This window comes from Talpa europaea (genome assembly GCF_964194135.1).
Source record: "Talpa europaea genome assembly, chromosome: X".
Taxonomy (NCBI): Eukaryota; Metazoa; Chordata; class Mammalia; order Eulipotyphla; family Talpidae; genus Talpa; species Talpa europaea.
This window is the reverse complement of record NC_140081.1, coordinates 37,593,750-37,618,905: the sequence shown is the minus strand read 5'-3', so window position 1 is coordinate 37,618,905 and position 25,156 is coordinate 37,593,750. Positions and strand designations below refer to the sequence as shown.

Genomic DNA, 25,156 nt, shown 5'->3' with positions numbered 1-25,156 from the left:
TGCAAGCAGTGTGGTATCCATTCCAGCAATGGGAACAATCCTTTTGGTTGAAAGAATGCTAGTCTCCAATTTGTCAAAAATGTTGATGCTAACATACTCTAGGCATAGCATGCCTCATTCTAAGATTCCCTTTTTCAATCTCTCCCCTAAATATTGTTCTTCTAGGCAGACTAGTTTATATCCTGTAGAGGTACCTGAATATTAGACACAGCTCCAATCAGCATTGAGATCACAACAGGTCAAAATAGAGGATGGCCAGTGAAACCTCTGTTGTCACGAAGATCAGTATCAAGTTAATCATGACCAAACTGGCTAATTCAGTGTGATTTGGTAGGTATGTCGACACAATCTAAGATCAAAACCAAAATCTCTTAAGGTTAAGTCTGATATTTTCCAAACAGTTTATTGTAGATTTGTTTTTAGTACAACACATCTAGCTGGCTAAGAATTAAAAACCTTTTAGTTTTGATAATACCCTTCTAGCTTTTATCATGCTCTTAAAATAAGGGAATTCAGGGACATATACACACCTTATAGAGGGTTTCGTCCCAGATAGATGTTCGGAAACAAGAACATTCCAATGGGCGAGACAAGCGCCTCAGATCTTCTTCTCTCTCTTTAAAAATCTGAATTAAGAAGTCCAACACACTCATCAGCATATAAGAGATCTCCTCTATCACAGCAAAATCTGAGACATAATTATCTCAGAATATTTTAAACAGGAGCTTTAATGATTTCCTCAGTGGAATTTCTTGACTATGCATTTTACTTCATAAATGAGGATGCAGAAATGATTTCAGATCAGATTTAAAAGTGCAACTGCTATCAGGATTCTTCAAGCCCCTGATGCTAGTACTCAGTACACACTTATGACACTATGCTGGAAAATAAAATTAATAATACAGAGGAGTCCTAATAAAAATATTTAACATTCCAAATCACCCAGTTGGGCAATTTAAGATAGCTATATCCACATCAAGATTTTATAAATAAAAATTCTTTAACATTTGTAGATGTCTTTCTCACACACATGTGCATAAACTCATATATATTAAAACTCATATATTTATGGAGTATATCTGTTCAGTTATATGGCTATAACATCCTTAAACACACAAATATATACTTATTTTGGATATGAATCTACGTATATATGCCCATGTAAACATGGAAAATATTTATTTATACAAATATATATACACAGATATTTTCCATGACTGGGTGGGTTTGTAGTGAGTGTGTGTACACTGTAATGGTTAACTGTAGGTATAAATTCACTCCATAGCACAAAAGAGAGGTTGGAATCACCTTCCCTATTAATAAAACTATAAAAAAAATTCACTCAAAGATTTGGAATTTTCCTAGCAGAACTTTTCTATAAATGATTTACATTAATATTGGTGGCTTGCTGCAAGGAAGGAGAGTATGGCCAGGAAACAAGATACCCCAGCTGAGAAAAAGGCTGGCGGTTAGCCATCTATGGGCATATGGGTGCAGTGAATTTCATGGACTTCACAGCAAGGAGTACAATCACATGCAGGTGTGGGAATGGTAGGAGTCACTGGGAATTTCATCACCAGTGCAGGCAAGAAAAGATCCTCTAATCCCCCTTAATGGAGGGAGAATAAAGAAACTTCAGGTGAAGCTCTGCTGGAATTGGTTCAAGTTCAACAGGAAAGGAAATAAGACATGGGGAAGAGAACTTGCCATTCAAGTGTTAAGACTCACGTGGACACAGTACTTACAGCCTAGGTCCCTGCCACAATATGGAGGAGCAAGGAGGCAGGGTGGGAAGTTGAGATAACTGAAGCATTGAATGGAGCTTGCTTTGGAGAAGAGAGGGGCAGAGGTGAACTACCTCATTCCACAAGACAGTCACTGATATTTAAGACCCTGCCTGTCCTCCTGTCACCACTTTACACCATCGCAAAAAAGAAAGATGAACAAAACTAAACTCATAGTAACCCAACTACAAAAAAGCAAATAGGCAACACATATGTCTAGGAAGCAAGGAAGATCTGAAAACAAGATGGAAAAGTAAAAAGATAATAAAAGTTCAGACATTAAAGGACACAGAAATAGAGACTACCATTTTAGTCTCTATACTTTAAAATAACAATAAAAATGCTAAATGAGATACTGAAACATCAAAGACAAATAGGCAGATACAAGATTATAGAAAGGAGGTCCAGAAAGGAAAGTGATCACCAAAGAGATTCAAAATATTCAAATAACACAAAATAGGACAGAATGATATGAAGATAAATAGAATTAAACTAGCAGAGAGAACATTTCAGAAATACAAGGCTCAAATTTTTTACATATCTCCTAACCAGAAAAATAAAAGATTTAGAGAAAATAAGGACACTATGACAAATATCAGACTCAATTACATGCAGTAACATAAATATAATGAGTATTCCAGAGGGAGAAAAGAGAGAAGGGAGCACAAATACTTTTCAAAGAAATAACAGATGAGGATTTTCTGAAACTAACAGAAGAATTAAGCATAACTACCCAGAAAGTAGAAAAAACACACAAATTTCTAAATTAAAAAAGACTACACCAAGACAAATCATTCTTAAATTACCAAAAATCAAAGATAAATATAAACTTTTATAGGCAGTCTAAAAAAGTAATATACAAAGGCATCCAGACTAGACTTTCCTCAAATTTTGCTACAATCTCCCTCCAGGCAAGAAAAGAGTGGAATGAAATATTCATAATCTTAAAAGACAAGAATTGCTAGCCAGGAATATCCTGCAAAATTATCATCCAAACGTGACGGTGAAATACAGTCTTTCCCAGACAAACAGAAGCTAATGGAGTTCATCACCACCAGAACTGCCACACAAGAAACATTGATTATTCTACATGAAGATGAAAAACAAGACACAAAACCCTGAGCAAATTGACAATAGGAATTAAAAATTAGAAGCATAAATAAGAATATTATGAGTCAGCAACAAAACACTAAAGGAAAGGAGGAAAAGAACAGAACCTGTATAGTTAAATGTCAGGGAGTCGACATCGGCCCACGAAGGACTTTTTAAAGTATAGTAAGCTTGATAAAATCCACATGGTAAGCACTAACCCAAAACCTAGAACAGAGGCACACAGAAGAAGAAATGAAGAGGCTGAGAGAATCATTAGACAAAGCCATTCAAATGGAAGAATGCAGACAGACAAGTTGAACAAGAACAAAAGAAATATAAAACAATGAAAAACCAAAAAGCAGAATGACAGTTAATATACATCACATATCACTAATCTCCCTAATTGTGAATGTCCTGAATTCACCAAATAAAAGGCACAGAATGATGAACTGGGTAAAAAATTTTCAGCCATACTTTGATTGCAAGAAACATATTTAAAACTGAAAGACAAAAACAAACTCAAAGTTTGGAGAAATATCCTCAGCCAGTAACAGAGAGAAAAGCAGGAACTGCTATTCTTGTATCTGACAAACTAGACTTATAGCCAAAAAGGTCATCAGAGACAATGATGGGCATGCGTAATGATCTAGGGAACAATTGACCAAGAAGATATATTTTATACTCATGTTTATGTACGTAACACACAAGGGGAAAGAGTTATAAAAATGAGACATAATAATCATATTGAAAAAAATACAATTATTGTTGGAAACGTCAACACACTACTCAAATAATGGCTTTAAATGAAATGTTGGAACAGACCAGATGGACTTAATAAACATTTAAAGAGCCTTCCCTCTAAACAAATGAACATACATTCCTTCAAGTGCATAGGAAACAGTCTCAAGAATAGATCATATGCTGGAACACTAATCATTTTTCAGAAAACATTAAAATATAAAATATATCAAGCATCTTCTCTGATCCCAATGGTAAAAAGCTAGAAATTAACCAGAAAAAGTAACCAAAAAAACAAAATATGTGGGAACCAAACAAAGTGCTTCTGACCAACTCCTGAGTCAATGAAGAAATCAAGAAAAAATTAAAAGGATTCGGAAACTCACAGAAATGGAGAGACAAAATACCAGGTTGTGTGGTATGCTCTAAAAGCAGTACTATGAGGGAATTTCAAGGCAATACACAACAACATTAACAAAAAACCTCACATAAACAAGCTAACCTTACAGATGAAGGAATTAGAAAAAGAAAAAATGAATTCAAAAATCAGTAGAAGGATGGAAATTATAAAAATTAGAACATAAATAAATTAAAAACAAAGATATGGTATAATGGATTAGTGAAATCAAAAGCTGGTTTGTTGGAAAAAAATAAATTGACAACCCATTAGCTAGGATTACTAAAGGAGAAAATATAATCATCAAATGAAAGAGGTGATATCAAAAAAACCTACTATGTCTCTATAATCTGGACAATGTCAAAGAAATAGACAAATCTGTAGACTTATCATTCCAAAACTTAACCAGGATGAAAGAGACAGCTTAAACAGTTCAATCACAAGCACAGAAATTGAAAGAGTAATCAAAATGTGTTCCTAAGCACAAACCGTGAGGACTACAAAGCTTCTCCAGTGAACTCTACCAAACATCCAAGGAGAACCTAATACCTATTCCACTCAAACTCTTCAAAAAAAAAATCAAAGGAGAGCTCCCTAACAGATAAAATGAAGCTAACATTATCCTTATCCCAAAAACCAAACAAAGATAGTGCAAAGAAAATCTAAAAGCTACAGGCTAATAACCCTGATGAACATAGGTGCCAAAGTCCTCAAAAGAATACTAGCAAACTGAATACAGCAAATATTAAGAGAATCTTTCAACATGACCAAGCAGGTTTCATTCCAGGGATGCAAGACTGATTCTACATAAATCAATCAACACCATTAACTAGATCACAACAAAAATACAAAAAAATGCACAATCATTTAAATAAATGCCAAAAAAGTATTCCACAAGATAATATCCATTTATGATTAAAAAATACTCAATAAGGGTCTCTCCTGGTGGCTCAGCGGTTGAGCGCTGGGCTGCGAAGCTGCCCGCAGCCTCTGCAGCTCTGGTTGGATCCCCGGCCACCAGCGAGGGTCGCACATGGCATGCAGACCTCTCCTGCTGGGCCCACTGCTCCCCTCAGCAGTGTATTTCGTCAGTCTGCCTGTTCGGTTCCCCTCTCTGTCTCTGGTGAATTCTCTCACCCTCCTCTCTCACCTTCTGACTGTACCCAGTGCTTGTATAAATAAATAAATAAATCTTTAAAAACAATACTCAATAAAATGGCAGTAAAAGGATGCTATCCAAACATAATAAAAGCCATAATACAAGCCTACAGCCAAAAACATACTCAGTGGTAAAAAAACTGCAAACATATCTCTCAGGTAGGAAAAAGGCAAGGATGTCTACAGCCATCATTACAGTTCAACACAGTATTGGAAGTCCTACCTGGAGCAATTAGGCAAGAAAAAGACATAAAATGAATCTGAATTGTAAAAGAACAATTGAAATTGTTGCTATTTGCAGATATATAATATACCTATAGAGCCCAAAGAACTCTTCCAAAAAACTATTAGAAATAGAAATACTAAAGTGGCAGAAGACATAATCCATACACAAAAGTCAGTTGCATTTATATGCCCAATGTATCAAAGGAAATGGACATTTTTAATAATAATACCATTAACAATTGCATCACAAAGAATGAAATACTTGGGAACAAATTTAACAGAGGGAAATGGCCTATACAATGAAAACTATGAAACTCTGACAAAGGAAATGAAAAAAAGAGACAGAGAAATGGAAAGATAATCTGTGTTCATGTATAGCAAGAATAAGCATTGTTAAAATAACCATATTACTTAAAGCATTTATATTCAATGTAATACCTATCAATGGTATAAAATACTCCCAGTGACTTTTTTTTCAAAGAACTAGAACAATTATACAATTTATATGGACTAAAAAGGTACCAAATAGCCAAATTCACTCTGAGAAAAGAAGCTAAATGGAGCCATCATACACCTTGACTTCCAACTATACTATACAGCAACAGTAATCAAAACAGTATGGCATTGAAACAGAAAACAGAAACACAGACCAATGGAACTGAACACACAGCCCAAAGAAAATCCCTCAAAAATATGGTCAGCTATTTTTTTTAGAAGATCAATAAAGAAGCTTGACCATGCAATGGAGAAAGGAAATTCTCTTTAATAAATAGTGTTGGGAAACATGGAGAAACACATGCAAAATAATGTTAACTATTATAGATCCATACTTAAGTCCACACACAAAAAAATTCAAAATGGATCAAATATTTGGATATAAGAACTGAAAACACCCATGCTGCTGCAAAAGTCATGAGCTAAAGAATACGTTCAGATTGCAGTACAGGCATATGAAAATTTGTTCAACATCACTTAAGGGAAATACAAATCAAAACCACAATTTGATAACATCTCACCCTTGTGAGAGTTGCCTTTATCAAAAAGAATAGAAACAACAAATTTTCCAAGGATATGGAGGAAAAGAAACTGTCATCCACTGTTGGTAGGAATGTAATTTGGTGCAACTTCTATGGGAAATAGTATGGAGCGACCTTAAGAAAATAAAAATATATAGTGTTTTAAACTAATGTTACCATAATTTAAAAAAAAAATTTAAAAAGAAAAATGGAAATCCCATGTGATTCAGCATTGCCTCTGCTAGGTATCTGCCAAAACTGTAATAAAACTGTAGTAAAAACTGTAGTAAAACTGTAGTAAACAGTAGTAAAACTGTAATACAAAAAGATTTATGTACTTCTATGCTCATATCACAACTTCCCTCAATTGTCAAGTCATGGAATAAACCTAAGTGGCCATTGAAAGGTGACTGGATAAAGAAATTGTGGAATATATACTCAATGCAACACTACTCATCTATTAAAAAAAAAAACAAAAACAATGAAATAATGCCTTTTGGGACAAAATGGATGGACCTTGCTAAGCAAAATAAGCCAGAAAGTTAAAGACAGATATTGGATGGCTTCGTTTATCTGTGGAATATAAATACTCCCCTACCCCGCAAAAAAATAAAAATAATGCAAACTACAGCAAAGACAAATCTCATAGTTAATGAAAAATAAACTGGTTACCAGAGGGATCTAAGGGAAGTCAAGAGGGGATTTATGAAGTAATAGGGCACTGGCACCAGAGGTTTGATGGAGGGTGATAGAAGCATAAGAACATACATATGGAGGAGTAAAAATGTAACCCTAAAATCATATAGACAAATTTAATAAAATGAATAAACAAATTTTATTATTAACTTGGCTCAGCCATAATAACTAGACATTTGGTGAAACACCAGTTTAAATATTGCTATGAAGGTATTTTTTAGATGAGATTAGTACTTAAGTCAGTAGACCTTGAATAAAGCAGATTCCCCTCCATAATGTGAATGAGATTTATGTAATCAGTATAAGACCTTAAGAGAAAAAGACTGCCATCCACCAGCATAAAGAAATCTACCTCCACACTTCCTTCCAACTCAAGCTAAACATCAACTGTTTCCTGCCTGGGTCTTCAGTCTATCAGCCTCTCCTACAGATTTTGATTGTTAGCCTCTGCAATTTTATGAATCTATACCTGAAAACCAATTTCTTGATACATACAGATACACACACATATTCTTATTGGTTTTGTTTCTCTCAGAACTGTAACTAATATTTGCTTGAAACTGATATTTAGGAATGAATTTTTACTTTAAAACTCCCCAATCTAAATTTTTAATGAAAGTATACTTTTCTTAATTAATCTTAAAATCCCACAAAGAACATTAATATATCTTTGTGGATATTTATATAAGCAGTTACAAAACAATACAATAATCAGTATAAATTACAAATAATTAAAAATTCTATTGTTGAAATGCTCTAGTTTTTTTTTTTTGTGTGTGTGTGTGTGTAAATTGGGCCAATGAATAAATGAAGCAAAACAGAAAAAACAATAACAAAGTCCTTAACAATCTAAAAGCCCAAGCTACCTACAAGATGTTCTGCTGAATCAAAACAGACCTAATATTAATAAGGAATTAAAAAACAAGATACTCAAAAGCAGTTTTTTAGATTGAAATATGGAATAAAACCAAGTAGGTTTGAAAGTCAATAAGCTAGCCTAGACATCCAAAATAACCAAACACTGAAACGCTAAATGCAATCCTGCAACTGTGTTTGGGGTTAAGCATTCCTCATCACAACTATTATCAAAAAAGGGTATCCTTAGACTTCTTGTTTTCAAAAAAGGAACTATATTCTTTATCAACAGAACAGTCTAAAACTTCCTTACCCAGCCTTATCTTTGGAAATATAGGATCTAAACTTTCAGGTTATACTTTAAAATCTAATTTTCTTTTTTTTAATTGAGTAAACTAAAGTGAGATGATGTTTGTGATTTGCTGTTCATGTAATCTCAGAGCTATCTAGGAGTTTATCTTTGCTATTTTATTTTCTCTAGTTTAAATTTGCATGTATTAACTCCCATGCTATGAAAGGAAAACATACCATGTTAGTGAAATTATGAGAAACTTTTAGCATTGTACCTAACACAGTGTAGTTGGCATCTGAACTGGTTCATACCAGTTCTCTAAATTAACCTAGTGATAGCTGCAGCCTTTCTTCATTTCACCCCTGGTAGTCAGTCTTTGCAGTAACTGCCTACTGTGATGGACAGTAAAACAGAAGCAGCACATATACTTAAAAATATGTAAAAGCTACTTAGTGATTCTACACATTCAGGTCACCTAAATCGGAAAATTGTGAAATGAATATATTTTCTTTCTCCTAGCCAAAGAAAATTTAATAGTGTTTTTAAAAACAAATGATAGGCACACTATCTTAACTCAAAATGGATTAAAGACTTGAATTTAAGACCTGAAACCATAAAACTCATAGAAGAAAATATAGGTGGTTGACAGCAGTCCTGTGATGGTTTTGGATCTGACTATAAAAGCAAAGGCAACAAAAGCAAAAATAAACAATTGGGGCTACATCAAACTAAAAAGTTCTGCACAGCAAAGGAAATCATTAACAAAGTGAAATGGTGACCTACAGAAAGGGAGAAGATATTTGAAAATCTTATATCTGAAAAGGGGTTAATATCTAAATATAAAAAAAATTCATATAACTCAGAAGGAAAAAAAAACAATCAGACTGAAAAAAGGGCAGATGATATGAACACATTTTTTCAAAGAAACATACAGATGGAAAATAAAAACATAAAACAATGCTCAACATCACATATCAGGGAAATGCAAATCAAAACCACAATATCACCTGACACGTGACAGAGTGACTATTATTAAAAAGACAAAAAGTAACAAGTGTTGGTGAGGATATACAGAAAAGGGAATTCACGTGCACTGTTGTTGGGAATGTAAATTGGTGCAGCAACTATGGAAAACAGAATTGAGGTTTCTTAAAAAAATAGAATTAACTTATGACCTGGAAATTCTACTTCTGGGTATTTATCCAAAGAAAACATTAATTCAAAAAGATACGTGCATCCCCATGTTCCCTGAAGCATTATTTAAATAGCCAAGATATAGAAACAACTTAAGTGTCTCTGAATGAAAATGAATGAAGAATTTGTATTATATGTGTAGCTTAACAATGTCTCAGTCAATGACAGACCACATAAATTATGGTGATTCCTAAAGTTTACACCATGTACCCTAGGTGTGTAATAGGTCGTATCACTGAGGTTTGTATAATTACTGCCATGTTCACAGAATGATGAAATCAGTGAAGGACACATTTCTCAGAATGTGTCCCTGTTGTTAAGTAATGCATTACTGTATACACAATGGAATACTATTCAGTCATAAAAAGGAACAAAATATTACCATTTGCAACATGGATGGAAAATGATGGCATTATGCTTAAGTGAAATAAGTCAGAGAAAGATAAATACTATATCATCTCACTTATATGTGTAATCTATAAAAACAAAAACAAAACCTTAGATACAGAGGCAGGGATGGGGGTTGAAGAAATGGGTAAAGGATGTTATAAGGTACAAACTTCAAGTTATGTATGTCATGAGGATATAATGCACAACATGGTGACTATAGTTAATAATACCATATTGCATATTTTACTGTTGCTATGAGACCTTAAATGTCCTCATCACATGAAAAAAATTGTAACTATGTATGACGATAGATGTTAACTATTGTGATCATTTTATAGTATATATAAATATTGAATCATAATACTGTACACCTGAAATTGTTTTATATCAATTACACTCCAATAAAAATGCATACATACATACACACAAACAGAAATAAACTGAAATAAAGTAGTTTAATCAAGGATTGACCTAAACAGATCTACTGAGAACAGGGGAAGAAATAGATTCACTTCCAATAGACTTCTTTTACCTAACAATAAATTCCCTCTGCATAGCACATTTTGGTTTTGTGTAAGTTAAAACATATTTCCAATAGAGACTGGCTTTCATTGTAATAGAGACTGCTATCATTGTAATGATAGCAGTAACTGCTAGGATTTCTTCTTTAAAGTATATTTTCATTTTTGTTAACAGAAATGGTCTACTCCATCTCTCAGAGATGATAATACAGGCTCCATTGCGGGGGAAATTACCTTCTTTGAAACTTTACTTCACATGTTGATAAATATTATGATTGCCCAATGGAAATGAATAAAACTAAAATTACTAAAAGTATACTTCAAAATTTTAGCAATCATAATTGTGCAAATATTTACAACTAAAATGACATCACTAGTAAAATAGAGTGACATTTATTGTTTCAGGAAACTACTGTGATATTTCACTGAACTTCAAATGGAGACAAAATGCTTGAAGGAAAATCTCAAGATGTAAGTAAGCAAGTTACCTGGAAGATAAAATAAAGATTCTTAATTAAAAAAAAAAAAAACAATGACAGAAGTCTATTTTGAAAGCTTATGCTGAGAATTTTTTCCTGAAAAAAGAATGGTATAAAAACCATTTGATCAAGCACCCTTTCTTACCAGGTCCCGTTGATCCTCCTGTACCAGATCCATTTTGTGCACCAAGCAAAAGATTTTGGCATCTGGAGAGTTCTGCAGAATGGCCTCTAGGCATGATTGGTAATAATGCATGTCCTTTTCCAGTTCCCGGCTTTCCACATCAAAGACATAAATCAGAACCTCCACATTTCGGAAGATGTTGTCCCGTTGGCTAGTGAAATAATTTTCCATGAAGGTGTCCTGTCTAGCAGGAAAAAAATCTAGGTAATAAGCAAGTCCTCAGTTTAGTCACTCCTACTTAAGTTCTATTTGTGTTAACCTAATCAATACAAATGATAATATTAAGGCTTTAAAGTAAAAATAGCAAATGAGTCTCACCTTACCTTTTCATTTCTTAAGCTGTACCTTAAGCTGCACCCCCTTTGACCCACTCGTGTTTCAAATATACTTACCTCAGTTCTTGTGGCCCATGGTCTATCCACCTAGGGGCCTTCACACATGCTATTCACTGTTTCACATATTATCCCCCTACCTCTACAACTAATTAATTCCTACTTTGCTTTTTAGATTTCAGTTCAATCTATACATCTTCATAAAAACCATCCCTGACCTCTCTGACTTGTATAAATCCAGTCATCATAGTCATCATACCAATACTTTATTCTTATTTTCAATTTACTACAAGTGTGATGTTACATGTGTTTACATAAGGTTTTAATTAATGGCATTTACTTCCCAAGACAGCAAGTTCCATAAGGCAAGGACAATGTCTGTTACTGTTTGCTATTATTTCCCAACTTTCATTTAGTACAGAATCTAGGTGCTTAATGAATATGAAAATGACTCCAAGATAACTTTTTAGCAGTGTTATTCTTTGCTTAGATTGTGGGTGCTTCTCTATTACCAGCTGCCTAGCAGATATCAGTACAGATTTATTATGAAAAAAAAAATCAACCTAGCTTCCAGTCCTACACTTTGCTACTCATTAGCTGTGTGGACTTGGGAGATTCATCTCACTGCAGTTCAGCTCTCCTATCTGTAGAGAATGAAGATAACATCTTATTGCCTAAAAGCAAAGGATTTAGACTATTCTCTTGGCACAGATTACAGAATTAGAAATAATAATAATGAAAAGAACTCATACTTAAGAGAACAGCTAGGTGGTATTAAGTGATACATCTACTAATAGTAATGGAGTCATTCTTTTTACAGACTATTTGGCTATTATGTTGTTCTTTGAACAAATACTCATAAAGCATCTACTCTATGATTGGCTTTATACTAGGAGCTGGGAAACAGTGAGCTAACAGTACCTTTACATTGTGAGGTGCTTGGTTATACATCTTTGTACATACATCTTGCTTGTCAAACAAACCTATGAGTTGGTATCATCATTATCCCTACTGTACAGTTGATGAAACTGTAGCTCAGAGTATAAATGATCTACCTAAGATAACACAGCTAACAGAAGAGAAATGCAAATCCCAATCTAACTCCAGAACGTAGGTTCCTAGCCACTGTACACTACATACTGCTGCTTCAGCAAAAAGATGCAAATGGCCATAGGGTACAGAACAACACTTCATATAAGCACAGTGGGTGTGTATTTGTCAGGAGATATTTCAGAAGTGCCTTGACCATGAGAGGGAAAACTGTCACTTACTCCAACAGTGAGTAACTCGACTCTAGAATATGTGCTCAGGTCTGATCTACAGTGTTTAGATTGCCTGGTATTAATTAAGGAAATAACAAAGAATGAATGAAGTGGCATGGTGTGATGACTAAGAGCTTGGCACTGATATAAAGCCACTTCAGATAGAAACATTCACCTTCAAAAGGGTAAAATATATCCCATACTACCAATAACTAGATACAGCTTGTGGTATACTATTTAAACATGTCACAAAGGGAGAACATTTTCACAATTGCATAAAAGCCACAGGTCTTCATTAAATCAAGTGTTCATTCTGGAGAGAGAGGGGAAGGGAGAAGGGAAAGAAGAAGAACAAAACTGGGAGGAAGCACAAGGATCTATGGTGGTGGACTATAGGTTCTTTGGTGGTGGGTGCACTATGGTAACATCATTCCTATAATGCAAACAACAATGTAAACCAATAATAACGCAATAAAAATGTTTGAAAAAATAACATTTTAATCATCTTGTTAATTTCCACACCCCAAAATATTCTACTTCTATTTATTAATTGAGAGATAATGTAATGGTGTCTGACAAGCTAAAATTAAACATTCAACTAAACTGATACCTTTAAGTAAGAATATTTAGTATATGATTTCTTCATGGAGCATGTTTTTTTTTTTTTTTTTTAATAGAGGCATGCTTTATTTATTTGTTTGCTGGTTTGTTTGTTTGTTTTTTTTTTTTGTTTTTATACATGCACTGGGTACAGTCAGAAGCGCGGGAGGGTGAGAGAATTCACCAGAGCCAGAGCGGGGAGCAGAGCAGGCAGAAGGACCGAAGTACACTGCTGAGGGGAGCAGCGGGCGGCAGGAGAGGTCTGCGCGCCATGTGGGACCCTCCTCTGGTGGCCGGGGAGCAGCCGGGGATCGAACCGGCGCCGCAGAGGCTGCGGGCAGCTTCGCAACCCAGCGCTCAACCGCTGCGCCACCGGGGAGGCCCCTGGAGCATGTTGATATTAAAATTTCTGATGAAGTAAAAGTGCCAATTCTGAAGTAATTTCTATCTAATAAATCTATTAAAAATGAGAGATACTACAGGTGTATGCTCTGTACTGATTATATTAGATTCCATGATTATTGTCACTGACCTCACAAACAAGTAAGTAGATGGTACTTACCCACCACAATCCCACAGGTTCAATACCAGGTTTCCCAGAAATCGAACATGAGAATGTTCTACATCAACTAGAAAACAAATGTGACAAATCTAATAATTGTAACATGGAAGGTGAAAATCAAAACAAGAAAAGCACTGCCCCATGGAATTCAGGCCCAAAGTGGAGTGAAATGCTCAAAGCCACAAGAAGAAGGTGATTTTTAGCTTAGTAGTATGGTTTAGTGGCAAGGTAGGCACCTGAACTACCCTGAGCTACAGAACTGGCTCTCATGTAAGTCATTTTACTTTTTAGTAGTTTAGTGGTTAAACCAAAACAATCTCCAATTATAATGTTAAACTTTCAACATGTAAAACAGACCTATATCATTTAATAGCTCTTCCCTGACCTAGTTACCAACACCATCCGCAAAAAAAAAAAAAAAAAAAAAAAAAAAAATTTAAACAGCAAAAACCAGACACAAAACAAACACAAGATATAACCAAACTCATTCCCTCTATTGATTTCCTTATTTTGGTTAATGACCCTACCATTTTCCCTTTTATTTTGGAGGAGGGTCATTTTTGTCCTCCTCTGTTCACATTTAATTCATTCTTTTTTTTTTTTTTTGTAATCTTTCTGAAGTCACTACTTGTTTTACAGCCTGCCATTAAGAAAGGTCCTTACCTTTTCAAGCCTATTCAACTGTATCTCCACTGTATCTCCACTACCTACCCCAGGAGTCTTACCAGCTTTACTTCATCCTATAGGCTCTTGCTAAGTTCATCTTCTTAACACTTTGAACATGTCACTCCCCATTCAAAAAACTATCAATGGCTCCTCCATGGCTATTGGGAGCACAGGGGGCGGGATGACTATTCAAGGTCCTTCACTATTTGGCTTCCAATCTATTATTATATTCCCCAATAATTCACGTTAATAAAGCCTTTTGCTCCAGTCCAATTTGGCTTATTCATAGTCGTCCCAAGTCCCACAACCCCTACACCCCACAACATACCTTACATCAGGGGTCGCAAACTTGCTAAGAGGGGCCAGGCCAGTAAATGTATACTTGAGCAAAGTCGATCAAGTGTAGAGAGTAAATATCCACCCAAGGGGATGGAGTGGGTGGTAATTACTCAGCTCTAGTTATTTGTTATGTAGGAATGTAGGCTCAAGATTTAATAGATCTTTACATTTTAATGGAAACTTACATATTAATAACCAATTCAAATTTTTCTAAAACAGTGTATAGGCCAAACAAAACACATCTGTAGGTCTTATCTAGCATACAGGCTGCCTGTTTGCGACCTCTGCCTTACGCTTTGCCTCCCCACCCTATATCTTGTCTACTCTGTCCATCTGTCTAGTAAATCCTCCCCACCTTTCTTTCAAAGTTAGATTCTGCTTTTAAGACACAGTTTAAATCCCACCTCCTCTAAAAGCCCTACCTAGCCACCCCCACTTAGCGCTGTCACACCCTCTGAATTTATTCAAACATTTATTAAGCATCTACTCTCTGCCAGGCACTAAAAATCACAAAGCAGAACAATGAAAATTTTTGTCCAGGAAATTTCTCAAAGTCTAGCAATTGAACATCTTTACAATTTATGTGATAGTCAAACCAACAACACAGTGGTGTTTATTCTATGACCATCTCAAAGCTGTTACTTTAACTGATTGCTATTTAACTTTTATACAATATTAGCTTTTTCATAAACCAGCTAAACATTTTGTAAAAAACCATGGACATCGGAGTCAAACATCTTACTTCAAATACCAGCCCTATCTTTCTGTGTGACCTTGTACAAGGCACTTAATCTCTCAATATTAGCTCTCTCGTATTAAAAACAAGGTGTGATGGAGGGCATATTATTGACCTCACAGGATTACTGTAAGGGTTAAAGAAGCTATTATACATAAAGTGCCTGGCACATAGTAGGTGCACAAACTACTTCCCTTTCCCCTTTACTTCCCCCTCCTTGGAAAAGGAATCATATCTTACATGTTTTTGTATTTCCAACAGAGTCTACGAGAGAGTAGGTGCTCAAACTGCTATTAATTTGAAGACTATGTAAACGGTCTAGTACTAAAAAAAAAAAAATGGAAAGAAGTACTACTGAGAAAAGGAAAGACAATAACAAAAGAAGTGACAGGATTCAGTGACTCTTTAGATATGGATTACATCAGATAGAAATCTGATCTCTACTCCCATATCATAGAAATTGTTCTTATGTAGTGACCAATGGTCCCATTACCAATTCCAGTGGATGTTTTAGTCCTTGTTTTAATTTTGCAACATTACACTGTTGACAAATTTCTTCAAAATTTCTCTTCTCTTGGCTCTAATATTGTACCTAAAATCTCTCTGGCAGATCTTCCTTTACAGCCCCTATTCTTCTTTCTGTCCCTCCAATGTTGAAATTATTTGGCATTTGATCCTTGGCTACCTACTCTTCTATGTATTCTTCTCCCAGGCAAGATAATTTATTAATATTGTTTTATTTACCATGTGTATACTGATAACTCATTAATATATATTTCTAATACAGATTTCTCTCCTTTTCTGGACCAGATATTGGACATTACCCCTTCAATAAACTACAAGTATCCCTAATTTAATGTATACAAAATAACTAACTCATCATCTCCCCTTAAAATTTCCCCATTCTTCCACAAAATCTATTCCTCTTTTTGTCTTCACCATCTCATTGAATTTGACCAGTTACTTAAGTCTAAACCTTAGCTTCATCCTTGAGTTAACTCCTTCATTCTCCTCTCCCCCAAAATCTACTGGCAAGTCCTATCGATTCTACCTCTAAAGTATATCCTAAATCCATATACTTCTCACCATATCCATTACCACCACCCTAGTTAAGTCTCCAAGTTAAGTCTCCATTACCACTTATCTGGTCTACTAAAATAGTTTCCAAATTTCCCGTTTCTACCTTTGCCAACCTCCACTCTATTCTCCACATTATAGACATAACAATCTCTTCAAAATGCAGATTTTATTCCACTGTTCCTTAAGAAGGCATGTCTTATACATGTACATCTGTATGCTTCTGGACAAAAAAAAAGTCAGAAGGATAACCTCAAACTACTAATGGTAGTTGTTTCCAGAAAATAGGACTGAAAATGAAGGAAGGGGGACTTTGATACTTATGTAATGTTTGAATTCTTCACAAGTATTACTTTTGTAATTAAAACTGAAAATTAAAAATAATAAAATCTGATCATGTTATTTTTCTGTTTAAAACTCTCTAGGGGCTACCCTCCATCTTCAGTTCAAACTACCTATAGTTTGGCATATAAACATGGTTTATAAGGCATTTTATAATCTGAGCCCTACTTTCCACCTCCTTCTTGAGTCTCATGTTTCCTCTATGGTCCTCTGCCTTTCCTTCTCTTCCTGTCCTGCAGTCATATGAACAACTGAAAGGAACCAAGAACAGAGCTTTGGGAACTCACATACATTTATGGGGCAGAAAGAAGAAAACATTTCTTTTTTAAAGAGGGAGGGCTGTTAAAGATAAAGGAAGGAAATCAGAGTAATCAAACATTAAATAATAGCCAAGAGAACCGAGAATTTTGAGAAGGTAGGAAATCTTTTGTTCCTCAACAGTGCTTGAGACTAAACATACTTCATAATATTATTTGTTGTGACACATTTACTATTTCAACAAACACATTTTAACAGTCACCTAATAAATTAATAATACCATCATTCTGTATTCTTTGAATTTTCAAAACACAGTAAGTAGTCTCTGAACCTTTTTCAGCAGTGACTAGAAAAACACTAAAACATTAAGGTGATATAATATTTTGGAAGATGTACTCTCTTATTGCTTTTAAAGAAAATCAGAAATTGCATACAAACAAATTGTAAATAAAAATCAATATACTCTATGTACCTTTAATTATTCTATGAAGTTTAGCAATAGAATCCAGACCTTTCTTCAGCAATGAGAAATTGGTTAATGATACACTAAAGCATTAAGACAAACAAACTTTAAAGTATACGTTTACTACTTTGGGGGACATATAGTAATTGCTAATAATGTATTATAAAGATCCTAACTGAGCTATCTATAAGGGCAAGTACCTGGTCTCATTCACAGTGTCTGGCACAGAGGAAGCTTTAGAAAAGCATTTGTTGAATAAATGGCCAGCTTTAATGTATAGGCTTTACATAATTTGCAACATTCTGCAACTTTTTAATGATATTGCTAGATTTCAAAACTACTTTAAGAAGCTTGAGAAGTTCTGAAATTTGGTTGCAAATTCACTTGGCTTAATGTAGTAAATCAAATCAAATAAGCTAAAAACAAAAGTTAATTGGAAAATTAAGTCTTCAGCATAATGATCAGAGTAGGAGCACAGACTGACATTCTACTTCTAACACTTGCTAGTTGAATGAATTTCACTTCTAGGTCATATTTTCTTCATCTAGTAAAATGATGCTACTATGAAAACTAAAGTAAATAAACAGAAATATTAGTTTGCAGAAACATTAGTTTTCTCTAATCAACTAAAACCATATGACAGATTATTTAACTCGGAAGAATAGGACAAATATAAATCTAAAATTAAAATCTAGCAAATCAAGACAGGAAGAAGTTTGGACAGGTACTTTCTAAAAGGAAGTCTCTCAAGGCATGGCATACGACCTTGCCTGGACCCAATTTATTGATGAATGTCTTAGATTGAAAACTAGAGAAGATGAAAAGTTAGGAAGGCTAGTTAACATATCAGAGGAGAGAATAAGCAGCTAACATGAAAATAGAATCCAACCCCTTTTCTACAGATAAGGAAACTGAGGCCCATTGAAATAGTGACTTTGTAGTTATCAAACACTAGGTACAGTAACACATTATGGGCTAAAATAAACAAAATTATTTAATAGGTTCAAAATATTAATTTTACAAGAATCAGAAGGTGTTTTAATAATGATATATCTGAAAAGGAATAAGGTTGTTGTTGTTTTTAGTATAACTCAGTATAATTCACAAAAGAAGGTTTAGATTATGCTAACAGAAGTCTGATGCCCAAAACAAGAGATTTAATAGTCCTACTCTGCCATGATCAGACCACATCTGCATTCAAGTCTCAGTACTTGAGAAAAATGTAAACATGTTGAAACAAGTCTTTACAAGTGCTTCAAAATGATGTGAAAAGAAAAATAAATGGAGGAACTGGAAATGTGAAACTTAAGGAAGCTATGATTTGGGAGGCAGGGATGGTTAGGATAGACAGAGAAATTAATCACACTAAAATATTTCTAGAGGCTCAAAAGAACAGATAGGGGACCAGCTAAGAGAAATAAAAGGAAATAGACTTGTGATTCTGCTTAAGAAACAGCTTTCTAACCATTGAAGCCACCCCAATTATGAGAGTGTATACTATACTCCAAGCACTTTAAGAATAGAAATGTAGTTTCCTTTTTCTTTTGTATCCTAGGGTCTGGGACATAAGGTTTCAAAAATGTGAACTGTTTTTGAAACTAGAGTAAGATACTTTATGAAATAGTGGTTGTCTTGTTCCTAAAAGCATTCAAGATACTAGAAACCTAGCTCAGGAATCTTTGAAAGACACATAGGGCAACACTTTTGTTACCTAGAAGCCAAGGACCAAGAAAAGTCAGAAATACTGGATGCTGTACAATGAAATGGCTTTACAATTCACAGACAGAAGGTGTCTCCCAGGAGCACAGATCCACTGAACTGGCAGCCATATTAGCTTAGATCAAGAAACCAGATTTAATATTCAAATCATAAAAGGCAATGAAATATTTCTCAAGTCAGAGCTGGAACTCCAAAGACGACATCTATGTATATTCAGAAAGAGAGACAACAGAATGCAGATAAGGTGTTAACCTCCCACTCACAGGCCCAAACCACATCAATTTCCCTTTAATGAAGACTAGGACTAACTACTGCTTTCAAAAAATCTTAGATTTTATGGTTAGGTTTGCTAATATCTATCAATTAATTTTCCATTTATATAACACTAGTTAAAAACAAACACTTCCCCACAAAACAAATAAAAGGTTCCCTATACTTGTTTAGGAACAAGAAAAAAAAAAGCTGGGCAAGGGCATTCCACTTGGTGAGCAACCTAGAAAGGAGAGAGCAAGCAGTAGTAACTAAAATTAGGCCACACTCTCTGACAAGGAATGAAAACAGGGCAAACATGCTGCAAAACAAATTTCTCAATCTCTGCATTCCCAATTTACTGCAACCAAGTGTTATGCAGATTAATAGATAAGATCACCTGACTTTACAATAAGATAAAACATCTTACTTGTTGCACCAAGGCGACGAGTGTCTCTGGCAATATAATTTGCAAAGATAATAGACCTCATGCTGGTCTTACCAGACCCACTTTTGCCCATCAACAGCACCTAAGGACAAAGTGGGAAAGTTGTTAGAAATTCAGAGCAAACTAAGTCTAACTAAAAGGATCTATTTCCTCCTGTACTGTTTTACCAGCAGTACCAACAAACTTGTGTGGATATTTGTAACAAATTGGCTTTCCAACCAAAGTGAATGCGGATATCTAGAATTCCAGGTGCCAGGCATTTACCCATTCTGGGTCAGACATCCTCTTGGCCACTGAATCACAGTGACTGTGTTATGCTTTTAACATACAAAATCATATATTCAGAACTATGTTAGAGAAATACCGACGAGAGGAAACTGAACCTTGCTCTCACACAATCTAATGTGTCATGCACTAAACTACCTGGCAGCGGATTTCAGTATAATTCAAGGTTCCTTCTCCTGCTCAAGGTCACCCTTTCCACCTGTGCCCTTGATCTCATCCCTTCTACTTACCTTTGTGTTTTGTTCCATTAATTATTCTGTGTCTCCTTTTTCTTTTCAAAAGTGTTCCATACCTTATAGGGTCAAGTCCTTAAGCTACAGATAAGACTTCCTTTAATTGTGTGACCCTCCTGGCCTAGAACAACATAAAGTCCAGCCATACTGAACTCAAGAATTTGTAGCACCTTTGATTTTGCCCTATCTTCAGGGAGTCCTACTCAATGTGTTTGTTTAATGCTGCACTGTCTGCAACTGACTTTGCAATCTCCTGTCTTCCTTTAGCTAAGCACCATTCTTCAGGACTTGGTTCAGTAACCATCTCAAGAAGCTTCTCTGACTCTACTGTCCTACAATGGCTTAGGTGTGTCTCACCTCTGTCCTCCAATGGCATTTTTAGTGCATTGCAAAAACTGTAATGCACTTCAGGTATCCATTTTTTTTTGGCCTATTCCTTACTAGACTCTGAGCTCTTGAGTGGCAGGGAGAGTTCCCTTTATATCTCCAGTGCCTAGCATATAAGAAGTGCTCAAATATGTTCCATAAGAATGAGCAATCTATCAAAACAAAGATTAAAAAAACCAAAAGTGATTTTAACAATGACAACTGTTTAATGGGAAAGGTACCCTTATAAAGGTGAATAGTTTTCTTGCCAATGCCAGCATTTAACGAAAACAAAAAAGGACCAAAGATGCTGCAGATTCTTGCAGTGATTAAGGAAACTTTTGAATTTTTTCAAAATTAAAATTTATTACATATAGTTCCAACTACCTTGCTTTTCAAATGAAGTAGATACATTTTCTATTTTCAATCCCAAGATATTTTATAAAAAATTCTAATTCCAAATAAAAGGAAGTTTAATGAAAGCATACTGATTTTAGCCTTAATTTAATCTAGTTATTTAGACAAATAACTTTATCTCAATAAGGAATATAAACTAAAGTTGTCACAAAAAGTTTTTATTTTTAATCATGTAATTTAGTTTAGACAGGCTTATGAAGAACACCCCCTTAGAGAAACGGAGTGATATAACTAAATCATTAGGTCAAGTTAAGGCTAAATATGGTGCATTTTATTCTTAATTTAAGAAATCTTTCCTCATTCGCTTATGAAAGACTTAACAAGATTGCTAGATGTTAATTTAAGTGTTCTACATACATGCATTTGCTCATTTAAACTGCATAACAACCTTATGAGACAGGTAATATCATTATCACCATTTTACAAAGGAAGAAAGTGAAAACCCCAAAAGTTGAGAAATTTGTTCCAGAGCTGTGCTCTTACTGATTCTGCCTAAACCCCACGGTGAGGCCTTAGGTTGGCATAGGTAATCTTGAAGTACCATAAAAGCAACAAAAAGGAGGGAGTGTTCAATTCCATCTAGGAAACTCATGTAAGCTTTATAGTGATTAACATTTGAGTTGGGGTCATCATAAATGTGCAAGCAGAGGCCTGTTCAGTGTGTGTGTATGGCTTGAACAAAATGCAAGTTAATTTGCAAATTTGAAGAAAAACAGATTTTGTATGGTTACTATAGGGAACACAGGTGAAGCAGATTGTTTAGTTATGGATAGATCTTTAAAGGATATCCTATGTGATGAAGTCTTTAGGATTTTATTCTATGAGCCTTGGGGGGAGAGGGTACAAAAAGTTTTAAGTATGTGAATAACCCAGTTGGATTTATATAGTAGAAAATGTAAATTTGCTAGCAAAGAAAGGGACAAAGGTCAGGAAGAACATGTAGAAGGTTGCTACCAACAAATTTTCTGATCTTCTTACCTTTACCTTCATTTTTTGGATGTACCTAACATGCCTTACCTTTTTCTTCATAGCTGTATTTGGTAGCACCCACCTGCAGATGTAAACCAAAAGACAGTTTCCATGATCAAATTGCCTTAGAAAGTGGAGTTAAAGAAATAAACAAACATGGAGGTACACAAGAGCATGTTTACCACAATAGCAGAATATAGCTGTATGTGAAACCTCAATTGAGTAGAGGGCCTCATTTCAGTAAATTATAAAACTGGGTTTATTACCCCTACTCCCTAATTATGTGCTCAGGAGATAGCTACTAGAAAGATTTATTTAGAAATATATATATGTCACTAAGATTCAAGATACAATTTTTCATCACCTTAAAAAGTTTATCAAAGCAACATAATACAAGTGCTTTAATAAATTAAACAATATTTAAATGTTTCTATTTTTAAATTCAGTTAATTTAAAAAAATTGGAAGTATCTTTAGTCCTTCAGTTGTCCTTCCAAGTCATATTTCAGTCATAACATGCACAAAGTATATAAAAGTATCAAATTCAGGTACAAAAAATTAAAACAAGTGTCAAAATCAGGTACAAACTGGCACTGAAAACACACTCAAATCACTGATCTCTGCCTAGGAAAAGCCAAATCCCTTCCTGCCCTTCCCAGCAGGAAGGGACGATGTCAAATCTCCTTTATATTGATAATTGAAAGCAACTCAACACGTCTCGTCAATTAGAACACCCCTCACCCAGGACTGACCTGAAATTTGTCCCAAGGATTGTTTCGGTCCAATTACTAACCAGTCCTGCTCCAGTTTATCTTGTCGCCAAAAGCATGGTACCAATCAACCTTACTGGTAAGTTGAAGCAATTTATCATGGAGGGGAGGGGTGTTCTAATTCACAATTCACTTCAGTTAGAAGGCTCCACCTTACAAGTTTAAAATAATATCCATCACCCACCCTAGTGATCCTTCCGGTTCCCCTATGGGAGGATCCATTCTCGGCCCCATAGTCTCTTTCTCCATCTTTTTCTGAGAGTCAGATTCTTCCATTGTGCAACAAGTCCTTTCCAGTCCCTTCTAAATCTGCTGTACTCTTTCTCTGGTTTTCGGTTGTTGTTGGTTTTTTTTTTCCCTTTCTTTTTTTTTCGACGTTCACCCACTCAGCCGCTTATTCTCATCGACTGCGACTCTTAGGCCTGCTCTATTCTTGCCTTGCCTTCGCCTTTGTCCACTGGGGGGCTGCTTTCTCCAGTTACCTTTACTGCCTGTAACTTGGCCTCCAGGCACGGCTCAGCGGGCTAGCACAAAGGCGAAATGATTCGGTGGTGCAAATGAAAGATGGAGGATGAGAGGGAAAAGGGTGGGAAGGGGGAGGGTCCTTTCGAGGGTGAGCCTCAGGCCCCAAGGTCTCCAAACCCAAAGGTGACTTCACCTGCAAAGAGTGAGAAAGGTGAAGGCGGAGATGGCAGAAAGAGCCCACCGGTGCTGTAGGTACTGAGCGTTGAACGCTCCACCTGCTCGTTGTTCCTGAGCCTTGACGCAGGAGAGAGTCCGCTAGCCGTGGCGGTTAAGACCTATCCGACCGCCCTTCAGTAGCCCAGGTACCACACCACAGCCACCCGACTGCAGGCCAGGATCACATGGCACCGGCCGTAAAACCTATCACGTGACAGCTGCTACCCTAGGGGCCGGAGGGTTTGGAAGGATACCATAGAGACTGCTCCCAGAAAGACAGAGTGCCGCCTGTAGTTTGTCACGTGACCCTGACTCTATGCTGCAGTTCCTTAGGATTCTGGACACCCTGCTGGCGCTTTCCTTGTCTGTGGGCTTGGATATAATCCCAGCCGCGGAGAATTAAAGGAGACGATTGCAATTTCAGTCCTAAAGAAAGCCCTTTTTATTCCTGTAACAGGGAGGTCCCCATGATAGGGGGAGGTTCCAGGTTCCCTGCCCCACCCAAATGGAGGGTGGAGCTGAGCAGGGAGAGAAGAAGCTGCAGAGGGGACTGAGGAAGGAAGGAAGCAGGATGGAGCCAGGAGACAGGGAGGAGGCACATGGAGCCTAGAGACACGTGAAGAAACTGCGCTTGTCTTTTGGTCGTGTATAGAATAGGCAGGTTTGCGGGGTTTGGGCTGCCCCTCTCCCTGCCCTGTAACATTCCTATTTCACCCTTAACGGTTTTTCTGCAAGGAACGCCTCACATTGTCTCTGTTTGTTTTTAAGTCTTTGTCTTAATGCTTTTTTTAAAAAAATATTACTCCCTGTAACTGATCTTGTAATTAAATGAGTTAATGTAGCCACGATGATTACAACTGTGTTTTTCAAATAGTAACAGTACAATGAAAGTTATGGCTAGGATCAGAGGTTTCATCGGAAATTTTAGGACAAACACACCCATCTCCCCACTTGTTTAAAATTGGAGTAAAGGAAAGAAATTCTCATATACCGTAGTGAGAAGTCAATACATAAAAGTTTAGAATTGATAGCTCAGGGACTATTGGTAGGTGTATATACATGTCACATTCAGATGTAGAGACCACTTGAAAAATGGAAGGAGAATAAAACAGCTCAGAGTTCAAGGGTTTGCTTCTATAGTGGGGCAAGGGATAGGAAGTGAGGGGACATCTTAATCCCATTTATGCTATAACAGGTGTGTGTGTGTGTGTGTGTGTGTGTTTAAACTATGTGTATATATTATTGGATAAGAAAGAAAAGGAAGAAGGACTAGAGGAAGAAAACAGGGAAGGGAAACTGGATGGAAATAGTACTGACTTCTCCATTTACAGTCCTATATATGATCCTTTCTCACCACAACTG

The 25,156-nt window shown here is 35.8% G+C and overlaps 1 protein-coding gene across 2 annotated transcripts in view; it reads right to left on the bottom strand.

Annotated features, from left to right (window-relative positions):
* The window catches only part of RRAGB (Ras related GTP binding B), a 31,940-nt gene extending 8,277 nt beyond the window's left edge, over positions 1 to 23,663 (bottom strand). The window contains exons 1-7 of one of the 2 annotated variants that reach the window (XM_084258567.1): positions 23,298 to 23,663; positions 22,393 to 22,426; positions 20,057 to 20,156; positions 15,759 to 15,842; positions 13,778 to 13,844; positions 10,983 to 11,205; positions 531 to 626 (exon numbers count right to left, since the gene is read on the bottom strand). In XM_084258567.1, the coding sequence (XP_084114693.1) occupies positions 531 to 626; positions 10,983 to 11,205; positions 13,778 to 13,844; positions 15,759 to 15,842; positions 20,057 to 20,156; positions 22,393 to 22,426; positions 23,298 to 23,389 (696 nt within the window). In that variant the 5' untranslated portion in view covers positions 23,390 to 23,663. The remainder of the gene's footprint in view (positions 1 to 530; positions 627 to 10,982; positions 11,206 to 13,777; positions 13,845 to 15,758; positions 15,843 to 20,056; positions 20,157 to 22,392; positions 22,427 to 23,297) is intronic. The other variant, XM_084258568.1, reaches the window with a different exon arrangement.
* Between the last annotated feature and the right edge of the window lie 1,493 nt (positions 23,664 to 25,156).